This window comes from Chenopodium quinoa, unplaced genomic scaffold (genome assembly GCF_001683475.1).
Source record: "Chenopodium quinoa cultivar QQ74 unplaced genomic scaffold, ASM168347v1, whole genome shotgun sequence".
Classification (NCBI taxonomy): domain Eukaryota; kingdom Viridiplantae; phylum Streptophyta; class Magnoliopsida; order Caryophyllales; family Amaranthaceae; genus Chenopodium; species Chenopodium quinoa.
This window is the reverse complement of record NW_018745068.1, coordinates 1,936,021-1,951,671: the sequence shown is the minus strand read 5'-3', so window position 1 is coordinate 1,951,671 and position 15,651 is coordinate 1,936,021. Positions and strand designations below refer to the sequence as shown.

At 39.7% G+C, this 15,651-nt stretch overlaps 2 protein-coding genes across 2 annotated transcripts; both read right to left on the bottom strand.

Moving 5' to 3' along the window:
• Positions 1-1,681: 1,681 nt before the first annotated feature.
• Positions 1,682-2,311, bottom strand: LOC110709495. The gene has a single exon (XM_021887717.1). The coding sequence runs from the start codon at positions 2,309-2,311 to the stop codon at positions 1,682-1,684; it is 630 nt and encodes a 209-aa protein (XP_021743409.1).
• A 141-nt stretch (positions 2,312-2,452) lies between these two features.
• LOC110709494 lies at positions 2,453-3,328 on the bottom strand. Its single transcript, XM_021887716.1, has one exon. It carries the CDS (start codon positions 3,326-3,328, stop codon positions 2,453-2,455), a length of 876 nt encoding a protein of 291 aa, XP_021743408.1.
• Between the last annotated feature and the right edge of the window lie 12,323 nt (positions 3,329-15,651).

The following is a 15,651-nucleotide window of genomic DNA, read 5'->3' as shown; positions in this document are numbered from 1 at the left end:
AAAATCATAAAATAACCAATATAAAGCGACCATTGGACTAATATTAGGGACTAAAAATATAGTATATTATGCATTTATCAAATTCCCCCACACTTAGTCTTTGGTCGCCCTCAAACAAACTAAATAAAACTAACCTATAAAAGCAATAAACCTAACTCACTGTCGTAGGATCACGGTTACACTTAGCACGTGCAACAAGCCCTTTAAATTCCTAAGTTTCCCCTAGAGGACGAGTACGGTCTCGTGAGGGTTTGCAGTAGACATACCCACAAAGTCTATTATTCAGAAATTTTCAACTAAATAGCAATAAACAATTTTAAAACACAATTTTATAAAAGTTTCTCCAATATAACTTGACAACTTGGTTGGTTAACTTTTATCATTTTTCACCCTCCTTGCTTATACCAATCTACATGTCTCAAATCATTAGGACTTTTCAAGGATATTCATGGGGTTTAGGTAAATTAGGGATATGACAATAATTTATGGGGTTCTGGTGGTAATACTGTTAACATTAGTAGAGCATAGTATGATTACAACCAAATCAAATCTTCCTCATATCAGATATTTCTTGAGTGCACATTGAACTTTTATGTACACTGCCCCCTTCTTTTTTTTTCTTTAATGTTTTTTTTTCTCTTTTTTTTTTCAGTTTCATGACTCTTAATGTTCAATCTCTGTTGAATAGTCCATGTAACGAGTGTTCAACCAGTGGCTCCCGGTGCAGTTGGTCCAAGGCACTAGGCTTTAAGATTCCCCTAAGGATCTACTTACTCGAACTACACAAGCAAGAGATAGAAACATCACACGTACATAACTGGGTTTGAATTTTTTTTATTTAATTTTTTTTTAATTCGCTATATATGAATTGATTAACACATATACCCAGTCATTGGTACGCAGAACCTTATATTGAAACTTTCACTTTATAGTACTGTATCACCACTGAATATCAACAACCATTTTTACATCACACTTTAATATGCTCTACTAATTTCAGAAAGATTAACCATTTGATGTGTAAGTAGATGTCTATTTGTGATTTATTCATGGAAAATAACAGGGATAGGCTTTTTGGTTGATGTGGCGTAGAAATTGTTTTAAATGCCTAAATCATTTTCAAAACATGAATTAGTTGCAGTTTGAGAGAGAAACGACACAAACCCAGAGTGTACGTTATCAAGAATACTGGAGGATAAAAACACTTCTTTTTTTTTTTTTTTGTATTTTACTGCTATTAGCTCAAAATTCCAATATCTAAAAAAAAAAAAATCGGCAAGACCTCCCCTAATAATGGTCATAGTTAAACAACATTCTGTTGCTATTTTCAAAAAAAACAAGCCTAACAGCCTAACATCCAAAATAAAAAACAACAGTTGTCCCCCCACTTAAACTCTTCATTGTCCTCAATGAAAAAGAAATGAAGAAAAGGAAGAAGAAACTTAGCTGGTTAATATTGATTTTTGAATAAGAGCTCAATGCTATCTGCTAAGTTTTTCGTCTGCTTCACTTCTTATGACCATTACTAGCTGAGTTTGTTGCTAAGACGCTAGAACTGGTGCTCCAGGTAGCAGGAGGTCTAGTTATTGGCTTAAAACTTGAATGGAAAAATAGCTTTGGGTTGCCTCCCAAGTAGCGCCTTTGGTTTACGTCGTTGGCTCGACGTACTTCCTCATATTCCTTAAAAACACAGCTCATTTAAGGCATCGAAAAGCAATTGCTCAAGCCCTACATTGTTGACCATCTCATCTAATAACATCTCTACATTTTCAACTGCAATCTGTGCATGATGATAAGAAACATGGTTAGTAGCACCCGATTCTTCAAGTGAACCTTGTTCATCAAAAACATTAATGTTAATCGTCTGACCATTATTTCCTAATGTGACACTACCATTAGCTACATCAATTAATGCCTTTGCAGTCTTTAAAAATGGCCTTCCCAACAAAATTTCAGAAATATTCTCCATATTAATAACATAAAAATCGACAAGGAAAAACAGGTGTTTAACTTGAATCAAAACATTTTCCAAGCAACCATTGGGCGAAACACTATTTCCGTTAGCCATGTAAAGAATTTCATTTGTGCTCTTCAAAGGTCCTAATTCAATCTGATCATACATAGAGGTCGGTAAAATATTGACTGAAGATCCTAAATCTAATACACACTCATGAAAACCAGCCTTTCCAATTCTGCAGTGAATAGAAAACAAACCAGGATCATCGCATTTAGGAGAGGGTGCACAAAATTCAGATTCCTCACTAGTCTTATTGAGAAAAGCATCTAACAATAACTTATATTTAGGAACCATTTTCACAGCACTTAATAAAGGGATTCTATTTCCTTGCACCACTTTAAGACTCAAACTACTTCTATTCTCACTGTCTAAAGACTCATCAATAGGGATTCTACTCTGTTTAAACACAGCGTTTGCTTTTGGGTTTGGAAAAGGTTAGGCTGGGAGTTTTCCTGTCAATTTAGTCTCTAAATTACTTAAGGAGGTGCAAATGTGGCCTAATTGCGTGTCAAGTTGTTGAAGATGAGAATCTGTTTTACTTTGATACTCAGTGTTTTGATTATGCACTTGTCCTATTTGAGTCCCCAACTGTTGTACCATACTCTGTAATGACGGACTTTGAGATTTGGGAAAGGGGTTTTGCTGACTAAACTGCCTAGATTGATTATTTTGCAATAATTGCGGTCTTTCTCCATACCTAAGATTAGGGTGATCTTTCCACCCTTCATTGTAAGTATTAGAAAAAGGGTCATATTTCCTCTGAGATTGACCAGGAAAATTATTTAAAGCATTGACATCTTCACTCTGTAAAGTAGGACATTCGTCAGTAGCATGAGAAAAATCAGAACAAACACCATATACTCTAGCTCTAGACTCCTTATCAGGAACAATTTTAGACACTAAGGTGGTTAGAGTAGCAATTTGTTGAGCATTTTTTTGTAATTGAGTTTTAATTCCACTTAAGTCCACATCATTAACTCTTTTAACATCATTTCTAGTGCCAAATTGTTGAGTATTTTGAGCCATATTAGAAATTAACTTCCTAGCTTCAGTTGGTATTTTATCTACTAATGCCCCCCCACTAGATGCATCTACCATACCTCTCTCATTAGGTAACAACCCCTCATAAAAGTATTGAATTAGCAGTTGCTCACTTATTTGGTGTTGTGGACAAGATGAACAAAGCCTGTTAAAACGTTGCCAATACTCATATAAAGACTCGTTATTATTTTGCCTTATTCCACAAATCTCTTTTCTAATCGACCCAATACAACTTGCAGGAAAGAATCTTTCAAGAAAATTTTTTTCCATTTCTTCTTAAGAATTAATAGAACTAGGTGAAAGTTGCTCATATAGCCACTCTTTGGCAGGATCCTGCAAAGAAAAAGGAAAAGCATGCAATCTAATATGCTCTTGTTTTACCCCTTCTGGATTCATGGAAGAACATACAACCTTAAATTCTTTCAAGTGTCTATAAGGATTCTCACTTGCGTTCCCATAGAATTTAGGGAGAAGATTAAGGAAACCTGAATTCAGCTTTAGAGGGTTGTCTAATTCTACAAAGACAATGCACAGAGGGTCTTCTCCTGTTCTCGGTGCTGCCATTTCCTTCAGTGTTCGTTATGCCATGTTCTTGTATTCAATCGGTAATGGATCTTCTATTTCAAGTTCCGGTTCAGCACTAAAAATGTGAAGTAGCTTCTCTGGTTCAGCCTTGTTTAGGAAGCCTACGTATGCTTTAATGCGCTGAAGTCTAGCTTCTTTATTGTACGCGTACATACACCTATAAAGAAAAACAGAAATTAATGGAAAGATGAGCTTGAAATTTTAGTGTAGAAATGTAGAGTTCAATAATCACCTTTTGGTCAGAACTTAGTAGCTTATAACTAGGCAGGATTTATAGCTTAAACAGATACGCTGTAATGAGATCAATTACTTAGACATGCGTTTTAGATTTCGTGTAGCTAAATTTTCAGTAGCAAATCAACATCAGGCAAGCTAAAGAATTATCCGAACCTAGCTTGGCAGACCAAGACATTATGAAATCCCATTAAATCAGTTGTCATTTATATTATGCTCAATTTATACTCAAAAAGATATAAAACTAGTACACACTGGTCTTCCTGAATGTAGGAGTACGCATACTAATATTTATGCATCTGCCAAAATTCAGCATATAGAGCTAGCTAATTGTGGCTTGCAATTCAGATTACTAATATGACGGGGGTGTTCTCCATTAACACTTATAACTTAAATTCATACCATTGTGTAAAACATTTCATTTTTAGAATGCTAGGGGAATCACGAAAATTTCTATCAGTACAATAGTTTGACTAAAGGGGTAGTAAGAATAAGGAGTAAGAGCATAGAACAAGTGACACATTAAACTGACTCTCCTACATGAGCTGGAAACTAACTGGCAAAAATTTCATTGTAGTGTTTATTTTCCTCACAGATAACAAGCACAAATCATGCAAAAGGCTGTTAGGAAACATGATATATACTTGTCTATATGCCACTTGAAAGGAATGGTGTCCTTCCAACAAGTGTATTCTTCCGATGGAGGGTTCAGAATTATTACAGAGTTAATTCTTCAGTAAGATCAAGTAATCGGAATTCCTAGGTGGAGGCCGCTTCCGATCAGTAATATCAAGGTACAATTGATATTACAGCTTAATCTTAACTGAACCCTTCCGGTCGAACCCAATCGAATCACCGATCCGAGACGACGAATTAATCCGAAAGGATTTAATGTGTCGACAGAGTTTTACGAATACAGACGTCGGATATCGAGCCTAGGGCGACGAGGCCGAGCGTCACAAAAATCACAAGCGACAAGTACGAGCGTAGCCGTAGCACCACAATGGTCTAACCATGTGGGTGCTAGGCTAGTTCGAGCTAGCATGCACCTAGCATGGCTAGGCGCAAGCTTAAGCACTAGGTGTGCAAGGCGCACCATCGCAGCCCATTGCACCATCGCATCACAAGCACAACACCATCGCATGGCTAGGCCAATGCGTGTGTGCGTGTGCTTGTGCCTTAGCCTATCGCATCATCACAGCAAGCATGCCTGCGCACATGCGTGCCTTTGCATGGCACTGCATCGCAGCATGCGTGCCTGGGTGCTAGGCACCATCGCAGGCCCCTCGCACAAGCACAACACCATGGTAGGCCTTGTTTGCGTGTGCGTGTGCGTAGAAGGCATCGCAGCAGCAACAGCATGCGAGTGTATGCGAGGCTGGTGCGTGGTGCGAGGCTGGTGCGTGTAGCTGGCGAGGCAAGGGGCCAGCATGCGTGGCTCGCTAGCAGCATGCATGCTGGCTATGCGAGCATGTACGAGATAGGGTAGGCAGCAGCACCACGCATGCTTGTGCGTGAGTGTGTGCGATGCCCTGGCAGTAGCGCCCAGCGCCAAGCACAAGGCGTGGCTTGCTATCAGCACGCAAGTGCTGGGAGGGATGGGTGATGCGTGCTGTGCGTGCGATGAAGGTGCTGGGCAGCAAGGCAGTGCTAGCTGGCAGCCAGCCAGCCCTCCTTGAGCCGGTTTGGTGCTTGCTTGTGGGGACCAATCAAGGGCCATGGGGAGCAAGGAAAATGGTCCCCCCACCTAGCCTTGGCCATCACTCATTAGCATGTGATTGTGCCACTTGTCGCAATGTGATTAAGTTGATTATTTATTTACTTTGGAATTAAATAAATTGTTTATTTTACCAACTCTCCCACATTGATGGGAGATTGGAAATCAAGGGTGCTCATCCCTATAAATACCAAAGGCATGGGTATTGGGAAGATACAACCTTGAGTGGAATTAAAAAGGCAACTCTTGTAATTAGAGTAAACCTTTGATTCGTAAAACTCATAGTTTTGTTTGTCCGGGTCTTGACTAACCTTCAAGACTTGGGACGCTCGGGTCGGGTCAAGGGTACGATCCATCGGAGATCTCGTAGTTTCGGGATTTTTAAGTAAGAGCTCTTCGGGAGCGAAGCACGCAACAAAGGTATAATTCTTGTTCTTAGTCTTGCTTAATTATGTTTATTATGCTTGTTAATTGCTTTAATTAAGGGGTGGGTCTTGGGGGGTTTCCTTCCGCGTAGTGTCGGGTCACTACGAAACCTTACAGCGGTATCGGAGCCATGCTCCTTTTAATTTTTGCAATTACTTATTAATTAAGGTGTTTTAAAAGAGTTTATTTTTCTGGTTCATGTTCTTCTAATTAGATTAGAAGCTCGTTTTAATTATTTTTAAAACTCGGTTTTATTCTCGATTTGGCTGTCGAACCCAGATTTTGGCTCAAAAATAGTGATTTTTGGGTGGAATCGACATTCTGGAACTGATTCAACCCTCGACATTCGAACCAGAAACCCATTTTTCTGGGGTTTTTTGTTTTTCAACGAAAATTTTAATTCTTTTTAAGCCTTGATTAATGCAAGCATTACAAGGTTAGATTAAATGAACATTTGCATCACTATTCTACTGGTTTTAAAAATATCCTTAAGCATAATAATGGAGTTTTTATTAGTGCTTAAGTTGATATACCATTTTTCACATAAACTTGTTTTTCACAAAATTTTGCAAATAAATTGCAATAAAATGTGAAAGCTTGTTGTGAACTTGTAATTTTAAGTTCCTATAATGTTAAAGTTCTAATCTTTAAAGTTTAAATGATTGGAACCCTAACCCTAAATTCCATATTGAACAAAGTTTGGATTTTTCATGTTTGGTTGATTAAAATCCATCAAGTTCAAATACTTGTGAGTAAAATTTGATTAATCTTCATATTGGAAGATGTAATATTGGTATTTTACACAAGTATGAAAGTTGAAATTTTTTTCATTAGATGATTAGTTTATTTTTCCAAACTCCCATTTGTCAAATCCATTATTAATTTGCATATTGGCAGGATTAATTATGGACATAGCTCATTTTTTTTAAGCATAAAGAAAGACCTAATTTTGTTCAAAAAATAAATTTTTTGGATAATTTAGGCTTGTGCACCAATAAAATTAAATTTATTGAGTTTTTTTTTTTTAATTTCCCTTAAATTGATTCTAAAATGTAACTTAGAATTAATCATGTCACGCACAAATCGGAATTAAATTTCCGAGGAAATGCACGCAAATCGATGCAAAACCGCAAGCGTCACCAAGGCGAGCCGGGCAGCCCAGCAGCTCGCATGTAGGCTGCCTATGTTGCACGTAAGGGCATTGCACCAATGCGTGTGGTTGTGTGGCAGGGAAGGTGCTGAGCGCAGCATCATAAGCTGGGTTGTGTGGTTGTGTGGAGTGCGCGCATGCTGGCTAGCATCAAGAGGTGCCAGCCCAGCAGGTCAGATGCTCGCAAGCACCAGCGTGCTAGCAAGCATGCACAGCATGCAGCTGGCGCTAGCAGCAGAGCATTATGGGCACAGCGTACCTCGCCTATGCACCATGGCACCAGGCCATGGGCTGCCTAGCAGCCATGGTGCGCACCCTCAAAGGGTTATGTAGGGGCAATTTTTCTTAAAACTTGGGCTATGATTTTTGCATTATCTCGTCTTTAAAATATTTTTGGTAATTATTTTAACGAGGTTAAAAACCTCGATTTTCGGTTTTGCAAAATTTTGACAAATTTTGGGTTATGTCAACTTAATTAATCGGATTAATTAAGTATGGATGCGGAATTTAGTGGGAGCTTTTTTGATTACCTGAGCATTTGCGTTTAGAAATAATGGATTAAACAACTTTGACTAGTTTTAATTAGGCGCGTTAATCGGATTAACCACCTAAGTTAGTTACTAGTTTTGTGTGTTTAATTATGTATTTCGTAAAATTGCATGGGCTATTCACAAATAGTGAATGGATGAATGGAAGATTGTTTTCAAAACAGGTTATTGAAAATGGCAACTAGTGGGGCCCGACAAGGATAGAAAATACGGACTGCGTTCCGTTATGTATTTTTGTAAATCTAAATACGGTCTGCGAACCGTTAAGTATTTTTGTACTATTAGATTAATCTTAGTCGTTCTAGCTAGTTTATTTTATTTTGGCCAAGATGTCTCAAGACGGCGTTTCGATGAAGACGAGGCAAGATGAAGACCCATGGAAATTGAAGATTTCAAGGGGTCATGCTAGTTGCCAAATGCATCTATTTTTATGTTTTTTATATATATTGTTATTATATATGATTGCTAGATGCATGTCTAGGATTTCTATATGTTGCGACGATTAGTTAAGTTCACTTAAATCAAACCAACATAGAAACCCTAGGTCCCTTATTAATATTGAGTTAAAATTTGCTGTTCCAAGAACAACACTTACCGAACTAATGCGGGTACGTGATGGACTACGCCAAAGCGAGACATCACTACTTCCCTAGGAACGTAAGGTATACTAGGTATACAAGTTGTCTTGGTTAAGCTCAACGATATCAGTAAGGAGTCCTTAGATGTTGTGGCAAAAGAGATAAAATGTCAAGGATGCATTAGATGCGACATTTTATGAAACCGAGAGTAGCTTGGAGCTATTAGCAATTGGATTGCTTACCTTAAGATATTTAATGATTAAGACAAGCCAAAGCATTCTTAACCATTTCTTAATCTTTGGGATCTAGGAATCATTTTATTCTCGCCTAAAAGGGACAATTTTATAAATGCGTGGATGAAATGCTAAATAAGATTGAAAATATGCATGAACGTTTTAAATTTCAACTTATTGATTTATGAATGGTTTTTCACTTCAAATTCTTTCAATTGTAGAACGTTGTCTGTAAGTAACTCAAACAACAACCATGTGTGCCCGGAACTCCCCGAAAAGTTAGCTATCAAGCTTAACTTAACAAACCTTGAAGAATGGGAAGAGGAACTCAGGAAAACTCTCCGGATTTGTTCCAAGGAGTATGTTCTGGACACTTCCCTCCCAACCCACTGTACCAAGAAACACTTGAGTGACGAAACTTATTGTGCATGGTCAAATGATTGCAAACTAGTGTCACAACTCATGGCTAACTCCATCCCGGAAGAATGGAAAGAATAACTTTCATTCTCTTTTCCAGACTTATTCCTTGGAGGACTAAGGGATGCTGTCGGTGTGAGATTCTCTAAGAATTTCAACGACAACAATGATGGACTCTTGTTTGAAGTGACTAGGTCACTTACAGACATGAATGTGAATCCATCGGATTAAGGTTGTCTTGCGAAAGAGAGGTACCATATTTGGTCTACAGTCTGCAACACCAAGTTGAGACCGGGTATGCCCCTCCGACCCCATGTGGCAAGAATGACTAAGCTCTTCAAGCACATGGAACTCCTTGGAATTCCATTAGAAGATGGAATGGCTGGTCATATTATGCTCACTTCCACTCAGGATATGATGCACTAAGGGCATACATTTCTGAAAGAAAGGAGACACATTCCTTGAAGAATGTGGTGGAGCTACTTCACCGAGCCAACTCATTTGGGGCAACCAAAAAACCATCAAGAAGGAGGAATTTCAAGGTTAAGGCAAAGATGTGTTGCTTCTATTGTGGTGGGCAAGGCCACTTCAAGAGAGAATGCAAGGTCTTTCGAGAAGAGGAAGAGAGGAATGGAGCATTTACCTAAGGTATCTTCCTAAACACTTGTGAATTAAGCTTATCATAGGTATTGGATACCAAGTATGACTCACTTTATGTTGCCTTTTCAGGGACCTAGTGAGAAGCTTATCAAGTGTTGGTGCAAGAGCAAGAAGACGACAAAGATGGTTTTTCGGTCTACTTGCATGCACATGTTTTGTCTTTAAGATGTAATTAAAACTAATCCTAGTTTTGTCATGCCTTTTGAACAATGTTTTGATTAATGGTGTTGGACACCAAGATGTTTGAAATGAAAGACTTCTAACTTATTTGTTTCAAAGATTGTCTTTCAACATATGTTCAAATTAAATTGCATGCTTTACACAAATACAATGGATTGATACCAAACGAACTAAGCCATCATAGAATTCACTTTCATTGACAATAAAAGATATGGCTATATCTACAATAATGTCAAATAAATCTGAATCCTTTGAGAAATTCAAGGAATTTCAGAAAGAAGTTGAAAATCAACATGGCAAGAAAATTAAAGCACTTCGATCGGATCGAGGTGGCGAATATTTGAGCCATGAATTCGACGATCACTTGAAAGAAAATGGTATTTTTTCAGAGTTGACACCTCCCGGAACTCCTCAATGGAACGGAGTGTCCAAACGGAGGAATCGAACCTTGTTAGACATGGTTCGATCAATGATGGGTCTTAGTGAACTCCCTATCTCTTTCTGGGGACATGCGCTACAAACTGCAGCACTAACACTGAATAGAGCTCCGTCAAAAGCTGTTGAAAAGACTCCATATGAATTACGGACTAAGAAACTTCCTAGGTTATCTTTTCTCAAGATTTGGGGATGCGAAGCATATGTCAAGCTATTAATTTCGGACAAACTTCACCCCAAATCGGATAAGTGTTTCTTTGTGGGATACCCAAAAGAAACCAAAGGGTATTACTTCTACAATAAATCCGAGAACAAAGTTTTTGTTGCTCGTGATGGTGTCTTTTTGGAGAAGGATCACCTTTCCGAAATGACAAGTGGGAGGAAAATCGAACTCGACGAAGTTCGAGAGGACGAGCAACAATGTCAACTGATAAAACTGACAATCTAGATGCTTTGGAAGCATCTAAGAAGATTGGTCAGAATCAAACTGACAATGAAAATGCACAACCGATTACCCTTCGTAGGTCGCAACGGCAAAGATCTCAACCAAACAGATACCTCGGTATCGTCTTAACCGATGATCAGGACATCCTAGTAATGGATGGTGATGATCCAGTGACATACAAGCAAGCGATGACGAGCCCCGACTCTGCAAAATGGCAAGAGGCCATGAGATCCGAGATGGACTCCATGTCTGAAAATCAAGTATGGGACTTGGTGAATTTGCCCGAGGGTTATACACCCATTGGTTGCAAATGGATCTTCAAAGTGAAGACAGACAAGGATGGAAATGTATCGATATACAAAGCTAGACTGGTGGCAAAAGGTTATAGACAAATCCACGGGATTGACTATGATGAAACTTTTTCACCTGTTGCAATGCTAAAATCCGTCCGGATCATCCTAGCGATTGCTACATATTACGATTATGAAATATGGCAGATGGATGTCAAAACCGCCTTCCTAAATGGAATTTTGGAAGAAACTGTGTATAAGACACAGCTAGAAGGTTTTGTCGATCCAAGCAACGCTGGAAAGGTTTGCAAGCTGAAGAAGTCCATTTATGGACTGAAGCAAGCCAACTGAAGTTGAAATCTGCGATTTGATGAAGCCGTTAGCAAGTTTAGTTTTATCAAGAATCCAGATGAATCTTGTGTATACAAGAAGATCAGTGGGAGTGATATTGCATTCCTAGTTCTGTATGTCGATAACATACTTCTCATTGGAAACAGCACAAATTTACTGGAGTCCGTAAAGGGCTGGTTGGGAAAGTGTTTTTTAATGAAGGACTTAGGAGAGGCACAGTACATATTGGGCATCAAGATCTACAGAGATAGATCTAAGAGGATGATTGGATTAAGCCAGAGTACTTACATTGATAAGGTACTGGCTCAATTCAACATGGAGAATGCCAAGAGAGGGCATTTACCAATGTCCCATGGCATAACTCTCAGTAAGAAACACTGTCCACAGACACCTGTTGAGCGAAAAAGAATGAATCAGATCCCATATGCTTCGCTGATCGGATCGATCATGTATGCCATGATATGTACAAGGCCAGATGTATCGTATGCCCTGAGTGCAACGAGCCGATACCAATCGAACCCAAGAGAGGCGCATTGGACTGCGGCCAAGAATATCCTAAAGTACCTGAAAAGGAACAAGGAAAAATTCCTGGTGTATGGAGGCCACAAAGAACTGGTTGTTGAAGATTACACCGACGCTAGCTTCCAGACTGACAGAGACGGCTCGAAGTCACAGTCAGGATACGTATTCTGCCTGAATGGAGGAGCGTTCAGCTGGAAGAGTGCCAAGCAGAGCACCACTGGAGACTCTACAACTGAAGCCAAGTACTTGGTCGCTTCAGAAGCTGCCAAGGAAGCTGTTTGGATTCGCAAGTTCATCAGCGAACTTGGTGTTGTACCCTCAATTAAGGGGCCGATAGACCTCTATTGTGACAACAATGGAGCTATCGCTCAGGCCAGGGAGCCGAGAGAACACCTGAAGGTCAAACATGTGCAAAGGCGATTTCACATGATAAGGAAATGGAAATCCGAAGGTGAAATCAGAATTTGTAAGATTGGCACAGATGATAATGTGGCCGATCCTTTCACTAAACCGATGCCTCAGGTGAAACACAACAAGCACATTGAGGCGATGGGAATCCAGCATGTTGGAGACTGGCTTTGAAATTCCCTGTACATGTGTTTTAATTAAATACGATGTTTAATGTCAGACACTATAATGAAACCATTCATTTATGGAGTAATTAATTTTGTGCAAAATTATCATTCACTCCATTACTATTTAATTGTGGTTTAGAATTAAATAATGAGTCCATTTGATTTACGGAAATATTCAAAACAGGGTATCAAGACCATGTCTTGGATAAAGAAACACCGCTTAAGTGAACATAGAATATTTAAATCGAAAATTGTCCCTAATCAAGGTCATCTAACTGATGGACGATTGATGACCGCAATGGATTAGTGTGTAGTTGATTTACAGCACCGTTTCTTGTGCTGCGAGGACGTGACAATCATAAATCATTTGCACAGGTACAGTTTGGAACTGCACTGGATAAGACCTATTAGAGTACTTTAAGAAATTCAAAATTGTCATAAGTACATTTCTCATTATGACTATCGGAACCTGTTTCCTCTGACCATGAGTATTGTGAAGTTTTCTTGTTTGAGTACTAGACTCTTTGATGTTTCCTAACGTCTGCCGTAACTGGGGATCATAACGGGAACACTCGGGAGACTAAGTCCTCTTAGTAAGAGGAACTTACAATGCAAGACTGGGATTGTCCCCCTATTAACAATAGGGAAAATGTTTTGTTGTTTACAAGGCCGCTCGAAAAGCGATACTGTGAAAATGCATGGTCGTGCTCAGATGGATTTTAGAAATCATCTGCATATTGACAGTCGAACTCGGAGATCGAGAAACACTTCTGAACGTAATAAGGATGACGATGAATCTTACCTTATAGTTCACGAAGAAACATTAAGAGACATAGGAAATGGGATATACACTGTATGCACACTTGTCCGGAAGGACAAGTGGGATATAGTAAGGAATGGTGTCCTTCCAACAAGTGTATTCTTCCGATAGAAGGTTCAGAATTATTACAGAATTAATTCTTCAGTAAGATCAAGTGATCGGAATGCCTAGGTGGAGGCCGCTTTCGATCGGTAATATCAAGGTACAATTGATATTACAGCTTAATCTTAACTGAACCCTTCGGGTCGAACCCAATCAAATCACCGATCGGAGACGACGAATTAATCCGAAAGGATTTAATTAGTCGACATAGTTTTACGAATACAGACGTCGGATATCGAGCCTAGGGCGTCGAGGCCGAGCGTCACAAAAAACACAAGCGACAAGTACGAGCGTAGCCGTAGCACCACAATGGTCTAACCATGTGGATGCTAAGCTAGTTCGAGCTAGCATGCACCTAGCATAGCTAGGCACAAGCCTAAGCACACTAGGTGTGGTAGGCGCACCATCGCAGCCCATCGCACCATCGCATCACAAGCACAGCACCATCGCATGGCTAGGCCAGTGCGTGTGTGCGTGTGCTTGTGCCTTAGCCTATCGCATCATCACAGCAAGCATGCCTGCGCACATGCGTGCCTTTGCATGGCACTGCATCACAGCATGCGTGCCTGGGTGCTAGGCACCATCGCAGGCCCCTCGCACAAGCACATCACCATGGTAGGCCTTGTTTGCGTGTGCGTGTGCGTAGAAGGCATCGCAGCAGCAACAGCATGCGAGTGTATGCGAGGCTGGTGTGTGTGGCTGGCGAGGCAAGGGGCCAGCATGCGTGGCTCGCTAGCAGCACGCATGCTGGCTATGCGAGCATGTGCGAGATAGGGTAGGCAGCAGCACCACGCATGCCTGTGCGTGAGTGTGTGCGATGAAGGTGCTGGGCCCAACGCCCAGCACAAGGCGTGGCTCGCTAGCAGCACGCAAGTGCTGGGAGGGCTGGGTGATGCGTGCTGTGCGTGCGATGAAGGTGCTGGGCAGCAAGGCATTGCTAGCTGGCAGCGCTAGCTGGCACGTTAGCTGGCAGCCAGCTAGCCCTCCTTGAGCCGGTTTTGTGCTTGCTTGTGGGGACCAATCAAGGGCCTTGGGGAGCAAGGCAAATGGTCCCCCCACCTAGTCTTGGCCATCACTCATTAGTATGTGATTGTGCCACTTGTCGCAATGTAATTAAGTTGATTATTTATTTACTTTGGAATTAAATAAATTGTTGATTTTACCAACTCTCCCACATTGATGGGAGATTGGAAATCAAGGGTGCTCTTCCCTATAAATACCAAAGGCATGGGTATTGGGAAGATACAACCTTGAGTGGAATTAAAAAGGCAACTCTTGTAATTAGAGTAAACCTTTGATTCGTAAAACTCATAGTTTTGTTTGTCCGGGTCTTGACTAACCTTCAAGACTTGGGACGCTCGGGTCGGGTCAAGGGTACGATCCGTCGGAGATCTCGTAGTTTCGGGATTTTGAAGTAAGAGCTCTTCGGGAGCGAAGCACGCAACAAAGGTATAATTCTTGTTCTTAGTCTTGCTTAATTATGTTTATTATGCTTGTTAATTGCTTTAATTAAGGGGTGGGTCTTGGGGGGTTTCCTTCCGCGTAGTGTCGGGTCACTACGAAACCCTACACCACTATTATGTGAGTTGATAAATAATGCCTGCAAAAATTCGGCCACTAAACAAACAAAATTCATGCTAACTCACTAAAAGAGCATTTTATTTCCCACAGGTTTAGCTAGAATTGAGAAGAAAATGCGTATAACCTACTATTGATGAGTGTACCAGCCCCTTTATACTTTGAAAATACCAACCAATTATACTGATCATACCATATTAGTACTTTTAACTTTAGATTAATAAAGCTATAAACATTAAATATAAGAATATTGCCAAGCATTCATGATTTAGAGTGTATGGATTAGTAAACAAGCAATTTAATATAAATATATTTAAACAAGTTCAACCATCAATCTTGAACAAATAAGTAATTTAATCATCTACTACCTATAGTCAACTATAAACATGCTGCTCAAGTATGTCATTATAAATTCTATGTATGCATTTCTTGAAATCCACGAAGTATTAGTTTAGTGCAGCAAAATACATAACCCTTGATAAGCACTTTCACACATACCTCGAATTCAATATATACTATTTAGAACAACCAAGCTCATTATTGAAATCTTATTAGTTATAGATTACCAAATGGTATAAGTGGACTGAAACGTAAACTAAAGCATAAAAGCAACAGGTAAACATATTTAAAAAATTTACAGTAAGGTTACTCTGCATAAATTCATTAATAAAAACAGAAAATTAGTTAAACCATGTGGTAATAATATCTTAAAAATAATCTCCCTGGCAACGGCGCCAAAATTTGATA